The 18,376-nt window shown below is 35.8% G+C and overlaps 2 protein-coding genes across 3 annotated transcripts in view; one reads left to right on the top strand and one right to left on the bottom strand.

The window, feature by feature from the left end:
- Window positions 1-4,371, top strand: Rala (Ras-like protein A). 2 transcript variants are annotated; one of them, XM_074180339.1, is made up of 5 exons: window positions 1-167; window positions 281-603; window positions 1,309-1,483; window positions 2,411-2,513; window positions 4,259-4,371. In XM_074180339.1, exons 2-5 carry the CDS (start codon window positions 290-292, stop codon window positions 4,273-4,275), a joined length of 609 nt encoding a protein of 202 aa, XP_074036440.1. In that variant the 5' UTR covers window positions 1-167; window positions 281-289; the 3' UTR covers window positions 4,276-4,371. The 2 variants fall into 2 exon arrangements, with proteins under 2 accessions (XP_074036440.1, XP_074036439.1); XM_074180338.1 differs by having other exon boundaries at window positions 2-167; window positions 273-603.
- An 8,741-nt stretch (window positions 4,372-13,112) lies between these two features.
- mio (GATOR complex protein mio) overlaps window positions 13,113-18,376 on the bottom strand; it is a 44,304-nt gene continuing 39,040 nt past the window's right edge. Inside the window, exons 12-13 of the mRNA XM_074180321.1 lie at window positions 15,991-16,166; window positions 13,113-13,334 (exon numbers count right to left, since the gene is read on the bottom strand). Coding sequence (XP_074036422.1) covers window positions 13,262-13,334; window positions 15,991-16,166 — 249 coding nt within the window. The 3' untranslated portion in view covers window positions 13,113-13,261. The remainder of the gene's footprint in view (window positions 13,335-15,990; window positions 16,167-18,376) is intronic.

Here is an 18,376-nt window from a genome sequence, read left to right as displayed (position 1 = left end):
TTCCTTCAAACGTCAAAAGCCAAACCTAAACAATCGGTGAGTCAGAGTTCAGAGTCAATAATTGATTGTTTATTGTGTGAAAGTAGTTTACTTTTGCCTGAATCAAATTATATGCAGTGTTAAAGTGATCGCTATTGGAGCGTGAATTATTAAGCGTTCAATCACAGGTAATTTAGAATGTTTCATTCTGACTATTGAAAAAATAAAGACTGTTAGGGTCAATGACTGTGTGGGAGTGCGAGAGTCACACCTATTTAGGTATATATTTTCAGTTTTTTAGTTCAAAAACATGGCCAAAAAACCGGTAGTACAACCAGCTTTACACAAAGTTATAATGGTTGGCAGTGGAGGTGTAGGAAAGTCAGCTCTAACTCTTCAGTTCATGTATGATGAGTTTGTGGAAGACTATGAGCCAACAAAAGCAGATTCATATAGGAAAAAAATACTTCTTGATGGTGAGGATGTTCAAATTGACATCTTAGATACTGCTGGTCAAGAAGACTATGCAGCAATTAGAGATAATTATTTCAGAAGTGGGGAAGGATTTCTGTGTATATTTTCCATAACAGAAGATGAAAGTTTTCAAGCCACCCAAGAATTCAGGTAGGAAGCAAAACAGTCATTTTACTAATACTGGTTCACGTTATCTTTCACTAACTGAAAATTTCTGATTTGAAAATGTCCGTTTTCACGCGGGTCAAGCGTAACTACATATCAATTTTTATAAAACCCGTCCCAGTACCATCATTGGCAACATAACACTTTTTACTGACTGTTCGTGAGTTTGACCCAAGTAGGCGCTGTCAGACATTAGTGATTTTTTTGCTATAGAAAGGAATCCACTGAATGCTACATTGCTGTTCTTTACAAGTTGGTCATTTGATCTAATAATATTAGTGTCGTACAGTATAATTCAATGTGAAAATTTGTAAACAAGATCAATATTTTTGGGAAAGAAAGTTTTTAGCTTTCTACTACTCCATCTTGATACAAAAAAAGGGATGAGGGAATCTTCCAAAGAAAGGAAGGAAGTAAGAAAGCCAAAAACTTTCTTTCCCAAAAATTAATCACTTCTAAAAATATAACCCCTTCAATTCAAGATCAATATTGTGTTAAGATTTATAGGCTTCTGCTTTTTCATAATAGAATGTAAACTTTATCAACATCAAAGTCATTGCTTCATCTACAACAGTCAGAGAACTGATTGTCAATCGAGAAGTGAAATCAAAATATCGACAATAATCTTATCATTATTTAACAATGTTTTGTTTGTTTATTATATTGTCATCATTCGTTTTTATTTTCCAGGGAACAAATACTTAGGGTAAAAAATGATGAGAACATTCCCTTTTTATTAGTAGGCAATAAAAGTGATTTAGATGAGAGAAGAAAAGTTTCCTTTCAAGAAGCAAGTGATCGGGCAAAACAATGGGGTGTTCCGTATGTGGAAACTTCTGCAAAGACTAGGGAACACGTCGATAAGGTAGGTGGACACATAACTTCTGGTGAGACAACTGAATCAATGTTCATAGATGTTCATCGATGTACATAGTTCATAGGTGATCATTATCAACATTACTAACATAAAAAAAATTTAAAAAATCGCTAATAGAATGTACATAGCCCGTGAAATTTGAACATTCACCTTATTTTTTCAACAGTTCACATTCAAAACATATAAAATGATAATGTCATAAATAACTTACAAATAATATTGTAAAATAATTATTTTGTTAATAATAATCAGAATATTAAATTTTCAAGTTATTCAACATAACAAACTAGATTCTTCAAGATATCTCGCTCATTAAAATAACAATGAAAACTGAGAATTAAAAGGAATATTGGTATAAGTTTATTGTATTAGTTTGAAAATGTCCTTATAGGACCAACTGCAGTAACGTTAGTTACAAATAAAAGTATTGAAAAAAAAGAAATCTTCATTTCCTATTTTTCATCATATTCTCCTACCACGTAGTAACGGCTACGGCCATCAATTCATTTAAATAATAGTACTTACGTAATAATATCAATATTACTTTCAATAGTTAGACAATTTATACTTAAATGTTTGTAGCCTTCAAGACTTCTTTGATTTCAAAAAATAAAATATCTACGAAGAATTCTATCTTGCTCAGTTTATATGTAAACTATTTGAAGATCTTATATTATAATGATGAATTTCATTGTTATAATAAAGACATCTTCAATTGAGGTTAGGTGACATCAACTTTTTAATTTTATATACGAGTACCACTGACATAAACAAAGTTCTGATTTAAATGAAAGCCAATAAAGTAACCTTGAACTTGGGGATATTATTTATAATAAGGTATGAGTGTTGGTTGTTAGAAGCATTATTGTCAGTTCTGTTCGCAATAAGTTTTCATAATATATTATTATTTTCTAGGTGTTTTACGATCTTATGAGAGAAATTCGCGCAAGAAAAAGCGAGGAAAATAAAACAAATAATGGGAAAGGGAAAGACAAAAATAAGAAGAAAAAGCGTTTGTGTAAAATACTTTAATTATGTATAAATGTTTCGCTTGTTTATTCGCTTTATGTGTAAGTTATACAAAATGGGAAGCCCAAATCCCTGATGATTTCCAAATTTGGTTCAAAACGTGTTTCAGTTTCAGTGTTTCTTTTCTAAAATATTTTTTTTTTATCATGTTAGGTTAAGGCGAAAACTATGCTTGTATGTGTTATTCGTTAGAAGGTGCTTGTTAGTGTTGAAATTACCAAAATGTCTGTAAAATATTGATCTTGAGATAGTTTCATAATATTGTTTCACCTTAATTTCACCTTATATAGTTAATTTTGCAATATAATTTTAAAAAATACTCATATGTTTCCAGTTATGTATTCTATTTGAGTTAGAAAATATTCATCGAGTAGATAATTATTATAATTTCGTTATGAAATCGGTCATTTCAATTTATCTACAGTTGCTAATAAAACAGTTGGACACAATCAACTAGGAGAAGATTTACGTAAAGGTTATTATAGTTGGAAATCAAAGTATCGGCATTTAATTTTTTCACCGAGTGTATATAATTTAATTGTATATTAGTATGTAGAGTTCAGATACTATTTAAATGAAAATAATTGAGACTTTCTAATAAAGAAATAAAACTGCTTTCGACCTCATTTCTACCTTAGTTTTGCAACATTCTTACTTCTTGAAATAAGGATATCTTCATTTTTCACACTCTTAGAAGTCAATATTATTTACCAAAAAAATGTATGAACCTTTCATTGAGAATAATTAGAATTTGTATTAGGTTATCAAAAAATGTACCAATAATACATTGAGATTTAGTTCTGTTAGCAGTGACATTATTGAATATTTTTCTATTTGCAGTTTGAAAATCAATAAATGTAAGCTGAAATTGCAGCTCAAAATCTGAAAAACACAAGTATTACACACTTTTTTTAACCAGATATTTTGACATGTAGACTAGAATAATTTCAAAAAACTCTATTGTGATTTAGTTTTTGAATACTTTGTACTGCCATTAAAATAAAAAATGATCCACAACCATCTATTTTTTACACGCTTTATATTAGCTTCACCTGTATGTATATTTGTTTGTATGTATGTTTGTTTGTAACTCTCAAGCTCGGGATTGACAGAATTATCGATATTATTGCTTGATCTATTCGCGGGCAGATGGCGCTGTACGTAACATCCTTGGTATGTCGACATTAGTGCTTGATCCATTCGCGGGCAGATGGCGCTGTACGTAACCTCCTTGATAGCTTGTTCAAAAGAAAATCAAAATAATAAATATAGTTTAAAAAACACGCTTTTATAGCATATGAAACTAAAAAGTGAAAAATATAGTCTTGAAAAACTAAAAAAACGGTTTTTAAAGAACATCTAACTAAAAAGTAAAAAATATTTTTTTAAATAAGCCTTAAACAATAACGAACGAAAAAATCTAGTATTATTGTGAAAAAAGCAACGGGCGCCATACAAAAATATGGCACAAAGTGCCCACACTTTTTTCACAATAGTACTAGTATTTTTCGTTCGTTATTGTTTTAAGCTTATTTGAAAAAAATATTTTTAACTTTTTATTTCGATGTTCTTTAAAAACGTGTTTTTTAGTTTTTTAAAACTATATTCATTGTAACTACTGTCCGCCTGTTTTTTTTTCGTGCTGGAAGTATTTACAAAATATTGCTTCTTGTGAAAGAGTCTGTTTTCTGTGATAAGGGCAAATGAAATAGCATTAAATTCAAATGTTTTCAGGTTGTCTCTTCTGCTGATGGACCATCAGAAATACAAAATGAAGTTAATATTCAAATATTAGTGTCATTTTTTTACTTTCATTAATAAAAATTGTGTTGGTTTTGTTCAAGAAATACTTCTTATTCATCAGTAAATCAGCTCAAAATATTAGATTGTTTCAAAAGTTTATTCCATTGTGTCGTGTTATACATTGATCCAATACCAATTTTCATCAACGAATCCAACTTGAATTGAAGCGCTTCCAAAAAATTAAACAGGCATTTGGTAATGATGGTGTTGATGACACACTGTTCGACGTTGGTTCGCAAAGTTTCATTCTGGAGATTTTAGCCTCGAAAATGAGCCCCGAAATGGTCGACCTACAGTATTCCAGGACGAGGATTCAAGGCCGAAGCCAGAAAACCATTTCGGAGGGGGGGATTTTGATTTGATGGAACAGTAGAAAAATATAAAAACAACGAAAGAAAAGGAAGAAAATTGTGTTCTGTTTAAATCTGTTTAAAATCTGTTTTTCCGTTAACCAGCTGTCGCACCCCTACGAACGACAACCCTCAGAAGTTGAAACTTGTGCGAGCTAAGGATTAACGAGGTCTTACCTTTTAACGTGTGATTCCTAACACGGAATTACATGATCATATATATTTATTAGAAAAACATTACAGAAATATTAACATCTTTCTACAAAATCAAATTCAGTTTTCTAGCTTTCTTTGCAGCAAACAAATCAATTACCTCCTTGGTGTCGATGTCAATTCTACGGTGGATTGACATTAACGCCAAACCGTTTAGTCGTTTTTAGCTTGTGGAGTTTCTTAAATGAATTTTGAGGCGTTTCAGAGAAGAGAAAGTCCTTTCAGGGGTACATGTGGAAACAAGTAGTGTTGCCAAGATCTTTGAAAGTTTGTACGTACATTGCCGTAAGGTATTTCCATTGTGTTTCCCGGAAGTTTTTTCAATATTCTCTTTCAACCACTTGGTTCGTTTTGCCAAGGACTTGCCTGTCCTTTCCAAGAAGGTGGACAGGTCACTAGGAAACATCTCCTAGTTTCACAATTGTCAAAGTCATCAGGCTGTAGTTGCCACTGGGTCCTAAAATTCTTAGTCCAGCCACTTCCTTGGCTAAAGAGTCGGTAATGCGATTACCTTTACTCCTGTCGTCCACCTCAGGATAATGTTATTATCTACCGAGGCTTTGGCTAAATCTTGGTGGTACTCTAGTACTAGGTCTGAGGTAACACGTCTGTTCTAGGCTAATAGGGCTTGTCTGCAATCGGTGCAGATTGTTATTTTTTTGCCAGAAATTCCTTTCCTGATTATTTCTTTTATGGCAATTGAGATACCAGTCAGTTCTGTTTGAACCACGTTGGTAATTTTTCCCATTCCCCACTCAATCCTTAGGCTTAGTGATTTGGAGTACACTTCATATCCTGAGCCTTCTTTGGTTTTTGAGCCGTCTGTATATATGCGTATTGCATTTGTAGCATCTGACTCTGTGTTCTGTTTCATTTGAATTTTGTAGGGTTTATTGAACACAAATCTGGGTACAGTTGCCTCACTGGTTGCCTGCAGCAGAGGTTGCGCAGTGAGCGCTTCTCGCCATAGGCTCAGCCTCAATTGACCCATTCCTACTTCGAGGTTTATACCAGTCGTGTGCAATCGTAACATGGCCATTAACGCAGCCTCCTCAACGTACAGGTCCAGAGGGGACATACCCGTAATTAATTCCATTGCCGCGGTTGGAGTTATTCTCCTGGGATGTTCAAACAAGTCAATCGTTGTATTTGATATAATTTTTAGATGGCCGTTCCTTGTAGAACTTTCAAAGAGGATCAATCCCTCTTGATCCCCCCCTAGCTACGGCCTTGCGAGGATTTGAGAACCCTGGTGGAGACTGACCAATTTAAACGGTGCTTGGTATGGCGGAAGAACTGCGCTTAACTTCCGCTGCGGGTTTTGATGGTTTAAAACATACTGAAGAGGTCAGAAGACTCGAAAAGTGGGTGCCTCACGATTTGAACGATTGACAGTAATTAATTGTCACGTTTCAAGGTCTTTTAAGTAACAAAAATGATCTTTTTTGGATCGGATTGTCACATGTGACAGTGAACTTTTGCCAACATAACACAAGTTGATCGATTCTGTCAGCATAAAAATTGTGTGCTCGAGATTGGATGAAGTTGACGAAGGCCGTTTTTGTCTGGTCCTGATTGGCGAAGGTTTGGCCGGCGAGAAAGTTATTGAAGTGCTAGAAAAGATGGTAGTCGGTTGGTAGGAGATCTGGGAAGCATGGTGGGCGAGGCAGAACATTCAATTCGTTTAATTTTCGAACGGTGATTTTATAAACTTGCGGACGGGCATTGTACCAGCCGCTGCTGACGAAGTTTTTGGTACATTTCGTCGATTTCCTCAGAATAGGACTCTGTTGCTCTGATGGTTACTCTATGGTGGTGGTCAGAGCCCTATTGTGGGGGAAACCGACGAAATATACCGAAAATTGCAGCAGCTAACACTGGTCAACAGAACCGATCCTACTCTACATCAACGCCCATCATACGTTTCATCAATTACCGTCTTGTAGAACCTTCGCCAATCAGGACAAGGCAAAAACGGTCTTAGTCGACTTCATCGAAACCCGAGCACACAATTTTGATGCTGACGGAATAAATCAACTCGTGTTACGTTGGCGAAAGTGCTCTGATTCAAATGGCAAAAAAAATATGTTTTTTCCGTTAACCAGCTATCGCACCCTTACGAACGACAACCCTCAGAAGTCGAAACTTTTGCGAACTGAGAACTAAAGGTCTCACTTTTTAACGTTTGATTCCTAACATGGGTTGGACGATAGCAAGTTAAGATCGATCGCCTGCGGTATGAACCACCGACTCACACATCGGTCGAATGAGTGAATAAGTAAAGCACCCACGTCGAACCGCCCGACTACCGACCTACCATATACTCATAAAACGGACAAAACTTTTGAGACAACCTAATTTTGGGAAAATGTAAAAGTTTTTTTAGTGGATTCTATTCATTTATTTTAACATCACTTGCACATCTTGACTGTTTCTTTTTCATGCATTTACTGTAGCTGAATACTACAAGAAGTGAACATTTTTTTTGTGTAGAAACTTGTGAGGGAAAAAGTTTAAATAGGGTCGAAATTGTGAAGAGGTTTTCCTAACATATTTTTTTCATTCAGAATATTCTATATGTGAACAATACAGAATAATAAGTGCTTGTTCAAATTATTTTTCATTCCATTCTATTCACTTTATTCTAAAAAAAAATCACAGTTTAATAGCGGGGAAAATCAAGTCGTAAAAACATTATACTGGGAATGCTTCAAGGCTCTGACCTAGGATCGCTTTTATTCATCAACTTCATAAATGGCTTGTCAGAATTCTTATCTGAATGTCCCAATATTATATTTGCTCATGACACCGAAATTACCGTGTCCCAAACACGATTAACAATTATCAGAAAAAATGAATACCTTAGTAGACAAATGCAGTTCTTGGTGTTGACGTAACAAACTTATTCTGAATAAATCTTAAATATAAGAAGAGGCATCTAACGAAGTTATTTTTTATGAAGGTTCTCGAACGAAAATCAACTTGGTGCAATCTGTTGAAACATGTTTTTACGTCAACCAGCTGTCGCTCCCTTTCAAACGACAACTCTTGGAAGTTGAGAGATGTACGAGGTAGGATTGTCGAGGTCTTACCTTTTAGCGTGCGATTCCTAGCTCGGATCGAGCGAAAAAACAATGTCCAGATCACCTCTACTCAAAAATGAATCTACGAAACCTTATTAACATCAATATGCTCATCCTCCCGCGTCACTTTCTATCTTTTTTCGAACGTTATTTCTCTTGTAGCGCTGTAACTGAGTACAACTCATATCCTGATGAATTGAAATTACTACCTCCGTCTGCGTTTAAAATTAAAACGAACGCCAACCTCTTCGGTAAACAGTGAATCTGCCTGAATTGAATTAAATTAAATTGAACCCAATTAAATTATGCAATTAATTTTACTTCATTATTATTTTTTCAATTATTAATTCACGTACATGTACTTTTGTTTTATATGTTAAAACCTAGATAAGGTCCTAGTTTTATGTTATGCTACTGTATGACTATTTATACACACATGTATGAAAATATTCTTGGTTGAGTGGTAGAATAGCTTAAGCTAAACTCCGCCAAGATAAAAATGAAGATCATTTATAATTATATGCAATGAAAATCCTACAGTTGGACGCTAACAAACTGGATACCGACCAATCACATTCAAATCGTTTACAACAAACTAAATTCTGCATATTATCTGACAACTGATGAACTCACTATTGTTTAATGTCTACTTCTCTGTGGTCTATTCTCATCAGCTACAATATCATGTCTTTGGGATGTACCAGGGGGTTTCTAAAAGTTTTGATTACTTATAGAAGACTAATATGATTGATATTCAAGTTTTCAAGATAATTTTTGACTCCAACTTCCACGCCACTTTGGAATATGTCATTCTTGCATGAAACTATCAATATATTAACAACAAATTTTAATACATGCGGTCGGAACACCTGCCTTGGAACCACACATAAACCTCATTTTAAATCCCCCCCCCACTCGTTCAATACAATAAATTTGCCGTCACCTGTCAGGAAAATCTAGTCACAAAAGGTTTTTGTCGAGGTGACAAAATTACACTCGTATAGAATTTTTGCATGACATTTTCTCTTGACATCTTGCAGATACTTGGTAGTAGAACTGCTTCTTGAATTGCAGCTCGATGCTCATTCATATCGATATGAATTTTTCTGTTATGAATGTTCTGTTCATGTGACTTAATCTATTTTTGGTAACATTTTGTACGTAAGTGTTGAAAGTTCCTCATGCTTCTCCCACATTTCCATTTGGTAATCCATAAATCCCAAGTAGCCGGGCGGTTCGACGTGGATGCTTTGTTCACTCAGTCAATCGGCCGATGTGTGAGTCGGTGGTTCAAGCCTCAGGCTGAATGCTCGATTTTCACTTGCTATCATCCAACCCGTGTTAGGAATCACACGTTAAAAGGTAAGACCCCGTTAGTCCTTAGCTTGCACAAGTTTCTACTTCTGAGGGGTCGTTCGTAGGGGTGCGATAGCTGGTTAACGGAAATACATATTTTAAACATAAATAAAATGCATGTCAGCCATTTCAGCGATAGTAAAAGTATTCATGATGGAATCACAGCTAATTGACGTCTCTAAGTTTTAATGATATGACAATACAACTATTACTGTCGGCTGGTCTAGGTACTTGATTGGACTTGGCAATAATTTGTTATAAAAAGCAGATAAATGTTTATTTTTCAACAGTTAATATATTGGAACCAGTGGCTTACAAATTTTAACTCAGTTGCTTCCCCAAACGACCCTGAATTGATTAAGTCGAATATGACTGCTAGCTCTCAATAAAAGTAGTGAAACTTTGAGATAAATGGGCAAGATTTTTTTTCAATATAAATAAACAATCAATTCAGTTGGATTAGTGCCTCATTAGGAATATATTAGGTTGTAGCCTCTTTTCAGCTTATTATTATATGATGTAGAGTGATTTTCGCCAATTTTTCTCTACAAATTCGAAGTTCAGTTGTTGATCTAAAGTGATCCCATGGTCTCTTATATCGTTCACCCTATCGAGTAATTTTCCATCAATATCATAGTCATAATAATAAAGGATATTTTTCGATTTGGAAAAAGTGATGATGTGACATTTCTTTATGTTCAGGTATAAGTTGTTTGTTAAGGACCAATCACATATAATATCTTATCATTCCTTCTGAAGAATTTGACTGTCTAAGATATAATTAACTGATAAATATGATTTCGAATCATCTGCAAATAGTAAAAACTGTGTAAACTGTAAACAATTTCCAGGCGGGTTGGCTGTCCTTGTTCATCTTTCACTGCATGAACCACTGTGCATGCTGTTTTCGGCGAGTGCATTGACATTGGATGTGGGGGTTGAGCAAACCGGCCATCGGATGCCTGCTTCCACGTAGCCCCGCTGGATACGGGAATGACAGAATCACTTGTGGTTTTGTTATTCCCTAACTGAATGGCATCCCAACGATGTCTTAATCCTAAGGTGGGTGTATCCGTGCCGAGAAGATGAATGACACTAAGCCTATCAGCTGTCACTACGGAACCTTCGAGATACCGGGCGCCCTCTCGTCGTAGCATCGCCTTGTCACGGTAATGCGGGGCTCTGCCGTGATTGACCTTCTTTCCGTAGTTACTCGCGGGACCTTTATGGACAGAGTAAACTCAAAAATTTTTTCTGACGCTGAGTCTATAGAGGAGATGGATGTCGAGTTTACGACTCCAACTGACCTCCCTGTAAATTTAGTTCAGGAGCGAGTCTACAGAGAAGATGGATGTCGAGTTTACGACTCCAACGGACCTCTCTGTAAATTTAGTTCAGGAGCGAGTCTACAGAGGGGATGGATGTCGAGTTTACGACTCCCTGTAAATTCAATTCAGGAGCGAGTCTCCAGAGGAGATGGATGTCGAGTTTATGACTCCAACGGACCCCCCTGTAAACTTAGATCAGAAGCGAGTCTACAGAGAAGCTGGATGTCGAGTTTACGACTCCAACTAACCTCCCTGTAAATTTAGTTCAGGAGCGAGTCTACAGAGGAGATGGATGTCGAGTTTACGATTCCCTGTAAATTCAATTCAGGAGCGAGTCTCCAGAGGAGATGGATGTCGAGTTTACGACTCCGACGGACCTCTCTGTAAATTTAGCTCATGAGCGAGTCTACAGTGAAGATGGATGTCGAGTTTACGATTCCCTGTAAATTCAATTCAGGAGCGAGTCTTCAGAGGAGATGGATGTCGAGTTTACGACTCCAACTAACCTCCCTGTAAATTTAGTTCAGGAGCGAGTCTACAGAGGAGATGGATGTCGAGTTTATGATTCCCTGTAAATTCAATTCAGGAGCGAGTCTCCAGAGGAGATGGATGTCGAGTTTACGACTCCAACGGACCTCTCTGTAAATTTAGTTCAGGAGCGAGTCTGCAGAGGGGATGGATGTCGAGTTTATGACTCTAACTGACCTCCCTGGTAATTTAGTTTAGGAGCGAGTCTACAGAGAAGATGGATGTCGAGTTTACGACTCCAACGGACCTCTCTGTAAATTTAGTTCAGGAGCCAGTCTACAGAGGGGATGGATGTCGAGTTTATGACTCCAACGGACCTCTCTGTAAATTTAGTTCAAGAGCGAGTCTACAGAGGGGATGGATGTCGAGTTTACGACTCCAATTGACCTCCCTGTAAATTTAGTTCAGGAGCGAGAGCTGCGGCGTACGCAGAATCTGTCTCAGGTGGGGGAACTAACCCCCCATGAGTAGGTTAGCAAACGTTTGCGCTCAAGTGAGGTCTCACCAAAACCAGAGGCGAAAAAGCCCTGCACGGCTGAATCTAAGGCATCGTCAGGTGTAGCTGACGTGCAAAAACATTCATATGGGAAGGTTGTCGTGGGTATCAAGGTGGAAATCTTGCAACTTGACTATCTGACTACCTCATTAACAGAGCATTTACTTTGTGCCTGCCCTGCTGGGGACCGAATCAGGTCTTTAGAGTTCGGCAGAGCCGTACTCAGGTCTTCAGAGTTCGACAGAGCCGTACTCTTACCATCTGACCTGAAATACCACTCACCATACAAACTAATCGGCTTCGTTAAGAAGCTGGGTTTATTTGGTCGAGTGTGAATAGGTGTGAGCCACAATAAACCCTTGTGGGTTGCGATAGAGGGTCGAAAAGACCCACTCCAATGTCATTAACAAACAGATTGAACAATAATGGTCCACAATGTGATCCTTGCGGCACACCGGGAGATACAGAAATTGTTTCAGAAATGTTATTATCGATTCTAATACACTGAAACTTTGTGTAAGGAAGCTTCTTATCTATTTTAGTATACCAGTACCAAAACCTAGAGCTTTCAGTTTTTCCAACAACAACAAATGATTAACCCTGTCAATACCTTCCAGACATCGGTATATATAGATACTATTTGATTACCTTTTTCCAAGGCATGTAACAAATGGTGTTCATGTGTTATACGATTCGTCATTGTAGATGGAATGTACCGTGGAATGGAATGTACCGTGTTAGGAATCACACGTTAAAAGGTAAGACCTCGTTAGTCCTTAGCTCGCACAAGTTTCTCAACTTTTGAGAATGGTCGTTCGTATGGGGGCGACAGCTGATTAACGAAAAAAACAGATTTTAAACAGATTTTTTTAAACAGATCGACCTGAACAGATTGTAGCCTCGAAACTTTTCTTCATCACTATACTCCCCAGACCTCTTACACCAACTACCATCTTTTCAAGCACTTCGATAATTTCTCACCAGTGGAACCTTCGCCAATCAGGACCAGGCAAAATCGGCCTTCGTCGACTTCATCGAATTCCGAGCACATAACTTTTATGCTGACGGAATTATTTGACTTGAAACAACCTGATACTTCAAAATAACTGTAGCTTATATAAACTAAATCAATTCAAGAATATTTATATTATGAACATTCAACGCCCTTTATATCAGAAATAAAGCAACTCTTCGCACATATGTTCGTGTGAACTTTTTTTCTAGAAACGACCCAAGGAATCACTTCTGAAGTTGTTTACTGTCTAGAAAACTTTTTTATCGATCCCAAAAAAAAACCTTTGATTTTAATATTTTTTTAATAAACAAATAAAATTGTTGAATTTATATAACCGGCATATCTCGTGATTGGATATTTACAAACCATTAAATACAACAAACTCCAAAAGAATCACTACTAAAAACAGTAGAAACTTTATGAAGATATTAATATATTAAAAAACTCAGAACTTCTTAAAGTTCTTAAATATAGTTCATTCTATCATTTTTCACTTCATTCAAGTGATACATATTATCATAATTTTAAAATACAAAATATTTATATTTCGTGTAGAAATAAAAACCTATACTGCAGCAATCGAATCTATAGAAGCACATCTGCACGTACATCCACTCACTGGACATTCTTGATGTTCCCTGAAATTAAAGTGTTATACAATGAAGGTCCTTAATATACGAGGTCTGTTCAAAAAAATAAGGTACATTTTCATTTTTCTCAAAAAATCCCATTCAAAGTAATCCCCCTTGAGCCAGCGGTTTTTCCAATCCATGAAGCACTTTTTGGTACATCTTTGAGCTCTCTCGGCAAGTCGGTTTTTATCTCCTCAATCGTCGCCCTTTCATGGGTCACTTCAATTTTGGGAACAGAAAAAGTCGCAGTTGGCCAAATCTGGTAAATACGGTGGCTGAAAAGATTTTTTCACGATACCGGACGTTTTCTTCGTATTGTTTCTCGCAAGCAGCAACATAACTTCTAGATAATACTCCTTATTGACCTCGACATTTGATCGAACTTGGCGTGTTTTTTTTTCGTCTTGGCTGTCCTGGGATCTTCCACTGGGACGATTGGACTTTGGTTTCGATGTCATTACCATATACCCATGATTCGTCACCAGTGTTAAGAAATTTTGGAACGAGCTTCTCTGCCACACATTTCATGCCCAAACTTTCCGAAAAAATTGCATGGCATGAGCCAGCCGATATGCAGACATTCTCAACAACTTCTCTAATAGTGATTCGATGATTCTCCATAATAATTTTCTTCACTTTCTCAACATTTTCATCGGTTGTTGATGTGATGGGATGAAGAGCCCTATAAATTTGTGTGTCTCCAAATTTTCAATTTTTACATTTTCCAAGTGTACTTCCCCTGTATGTTACATCTAAACGTGACCACATATGTCAACATGGACTGTCATCGACATAAATGAGAAATAACACCGATCCCAAAACGGAACCTTGTAGGACCCCACTGCCAATGAAATGTTCCTCTGATGAAATTTCATCTAATAGAACATTCTGCCGCCGATGAGAAAGGTACGTCTCAAACTCAAGTAATGCAGATCCTCTAAATCCGTAAACTTCTAGCTTGAGAAGAAGTAGCACGTGGTCTACACAATCAAAGGCCTTGGTTAGGTCACAAAACATGGCCGCCGCAGATTGTCTTTAATTAAGATTGGTGTACAGGTTTTCCAGGAGTGAAAATATGGCGTCTTGTGTACCTTTCGAAGACTGAAGGCCAAACTGGAATAAATTTATTATATTGTTTTTGTGGAGGAAGGATATTACTCGTTTTTTTACCAGTTTTTCTATAACTTTAGACAAGACGTGTAGCAAAGCAATTGGCCTAAAATTAGCTGGGTTGTCAAGATCGCCTCCTTTATGTAGATGAATGATTGTGACAATTTTCAGACACGATGGGAACATACCTTTGGAGAATGAGAAATTTATTGCCTCCGCCAAAGCACTCAAAGCCTTGTCAGGCAGAGTTATCAGAATCAGGGTCGTCGCCATGAGGGGGTGGGGCGGGGAGCCTCCCCCCTGCTTTTTCGACTTGGGAAAAAGTTGGGAAATTTTGGGCCATGAAGATAGAAAAATATAATAGTAAAAAAATGAATAAAAATCAAAAAAATTAAAATGAGAGAAAAGAAAAGGAGAGGTAATAAGAAAAAGGAAAGAACCAGGAGATGGTTGAGATTTCCCAACATGCATAACTTGAAGAGAATTCTGAGTTGGTTGAAATCTTCAAAAAAGTTTAACTTCTCCCAAGGAAGAAAACAGTGATAATTTTACAAAATTCCCAACTTTTCGCTGTTTTTTCGACTTGGAAAAGTTGGGAAATTTCGGGCCGTGAAGATAGAAAAAATAATAGTAGAAAACAATAAGCACAATATTATTTAAGTGTTGTTTCCTTTCATTTGTATTGAATATTCCTATACATGGTGGATATGGTGGAAGGCCAAGAACCTTGGTCCAAAGTAGAATAATTCATTATTATTTTTATAATCACCAAAATTTATTTTTGTTTGTGCATACCCTAACGGGCATAAGAGCATTCAGCCAATCTTTGGATAGCTAAGTAAGAAAATTAATATATTATCGGCTTTCATTTCTTCGAAAGTTGGGAAATTTTGCTAGTGGGGTTGGGAAAATTTGGATTTCTTTCCCCCTGGTTTTTCTTTTCGCTACGGCCCTGATCAGAATTTTTAAGGAAATAGCATCCCACCCCACCGAATTTTTATTTTTGATTTCACCAAACATTTCTTTTATTTCATAGGTATCCGTAGGTGTGAAGAAGGTACTGCAATATTCTTCAAGTATGACATCGGGTCGTTTTTTACAATTATTTTTTCAGCCAGTTTAGTTGCCACAGAACAATAAAATGAGTTCAATTCATCAGAGTTAAGAGTTGGCTTTTTTGACTCGGTCATATGCTTTCCTCTCAATTCATTGATAATATTCCATGTTTCTTTTTTTTTATTCTTGGAGTGTTCAATTCTGTAGAAGTAATACATAATAAAATAAAATAATCTTTAATCGAATGTATGTAGCCCGCGAAATTTGAAAATTAGCCTTATTTTTTTAACAGACCGTGTATGCCTAGGATTATTGAAATCAAATAAGTATCAGTTTTAAATTGATTTTTGAAAATTAAATTAAAATAAATAAATATATAAAATGAATTTTTTTGAACAAGAAAATCAATTTATATGACTATTTTCTGTGTTGCCTCAGGCGTTACTGTAATTTGTGTTAATGAATTCAGTACTCTGTATGGGGTGAAAGTACTTACTCGAACCAATCGCATATATGTCCAGCATGTCCACCGTGCCTACAAGTTTGGCACCAAGTAAACCACTCTTCGAAAGGTTTTGACTTACTACTAGATTCTCCTGTAGTTGTACCCATGTACTGAAGGCAAATCGCACATCTTGGTAAAGGTTTTCGACAATTTGGACATGATGACAACTGGAAAGAAACGAATCGTACCGTTTTCTAGAAGCTATCAATCAATCATTTAAAAAAAATTATTAATTATAAAACATATATATATATATATATATATATATATATATATATATATATATATATATATATATATATATAAATGTTTATTGAAGTTTCAGGGCATACTACGATATTTTTTCTTAGTCGAATATCGGGATTTTTTATTAGCGAATTTTTATTGAAAAAATCACTACGCCACTGGATTCAGAGTGCCTCTGAACAGGTGGGACCAAAATTTCATGAAAAAATAATTATTATTAACAAAGTTATGACAACTCAAAAATTCGAAAACTCACACAGCTAACAGTCACAATATATCATTTTTTTTATGATTTCAACAATAAAGTACCGCCAGATAAAAAAAAAACAAATAACGTAAATATTTTTAATGGAAATAACGGAATTACATTCACACAATTCAACTAACAATGAAGCAAAAAATTTTAATGAACGTAACTAATAACTAATTATTGAAATGTTTCGATTCGGTGCAACAATTAGTTCTAACCCATATTCTAGTAGCCTCTACTAATCCACCACGTATTTCGATACATGTGTCGTAGCGCTTACGAATGTTTCTGATTACGTTCCTTAGTTCTTGAGGGCTAATATATGCACATACCTGTCAAATTCTTGCACAAAGTTCATTTCTATCTCTTGAGCGGTTTTTGTAAACCTTTTGTGTGAGAAGTCCCCAGAGAAAAAAAGTACAAAACTGTGAGGTCTGGAGATCTGGGTGGCCACTCCATAAACGGAATACCACGGCCTATCCATCGGTTTGGAAAATGTTCGTTAAGCCATTGCCTCACAGCTCTGGCATTATGAACTGAACACCCATCTAACTGGACAATTAAATTTGATCGTTCATTGATTGGCAGCTCGTGAATAGCATCCCAAAACTCTGTGTTTAAAAATTCTAGAAACCTCTGCGCATTAATGTTTTTCTCAAAAAAGAAAGGACCAACAATTCGTTCGTTCAATATCCCACACCAGACGTTGATTTTTTGGGAATACTGACTTTTACAGTTTATTACCCAGTTAGGATTATCCGCTGCCCAATAGCGACAATTCTGTGATGACACTACTCCATTTGTAGTGAAAATGGCTTCGTCGGTATATAAAATATTTTTTAGGAAATTTCTATTGTTTAAATATTCCCCTTGGGCCCACAAACAATATTCCAGGCGTCTTGCTTCGTCGCCTTCTTGAAGTGTGTGTAAAAATTTTGGCTTGAAAGGTTTAATATTCTTCGCCTTGAGACATCTACGAATAGTTTCTCGTGGAATATTGAAATCTAAAGTGGCATTCCTTATACTGGCATTAGGATTATTTCCGAAATAATCTAAAATGATTTGAGCATTCCTGTCATTCCTGTTTCGTCTTTGTACAGGATTACTTTTTAACATAATTTTTGATACTGCACAGATTCATTGAATATTTTATTTATTTTATTTACCGTACCGTCATCTCCCGAAAGGCGTACAATTTCAATTTTCGCTCTCACGCTCGATCTTGCAGCCATGACACGAAATAATTCGAAGAACTGTAAGGTGAATATTGTTGACAATAGTACACTTAAATCTTTCACAAGTGTCAAACTGTAATATCATTTCCATGGCAACTAAAATTTAAATTGAAATATTAGGTCTTAGTTTTAGTTAATTTGCGTGAAAACTTGAATGTAATTCCGTTATTTTCATTAAAAATATTTACGTTATTTGTTTTTTTTTTCATCTGGCGGCACTTTATTGTTGAAATCATAAAAAAAAATTCTCGTAACTATATCTGTTGATATAGGGTGTTTTTGTGACTGTTAGCTGTGTGAGTTTTAGAATTTTTGAGTTGTCATAACTTTGTTAATAATGAATATTTTTTCATTAAATTTTGGTCACATTTGTTAAGAGGCACTCTAAATCCAGTGGCGTGGTGATTTTTTCAATAAAAATTCGCTAATAAAAAATTCCGATATTCGACTAAGAAAAAATATCGTAGTATGCCTGTAACTTTAATAAACATTTCAAAAGTTGTCCCAAGGTATACCTTTTAGTACTTGACGTTTCAAAAAAAAAATATTAAAATCGGTTTACAACTTCAAATTTTAGGGGGGTGTTTCCATTAAAAATGGGTCACACTGTATAATAAAATGAAGGAAACATTTAGGAGAGTTAAGC

The sequence above is a fragment of the Leptinotarsa decemlineata genome, unplaced genomic scaffold (genome assembly GCF_025532065.1).
Source record: "Leptinotarsa decemlineata unplaced genomic scaffold, Ldec_3_MD MMD2_tig00026294_RagTag_RagTag, whole genome shotgun sequence".
In the NCBI taxonomy this organism is placed as follows: domain Eukaryota; kingdom Metazoa; phylum Arthropoda; class Insecta; order Coleoptera; family Chrysomelidae; genus Leptinotarsa; species Leptinotarsa decemlineata.
Note: the sequence above shows the minus strand (reverse complement) of the source record. Positions and strands in the feature narration are given on the sequence as shown.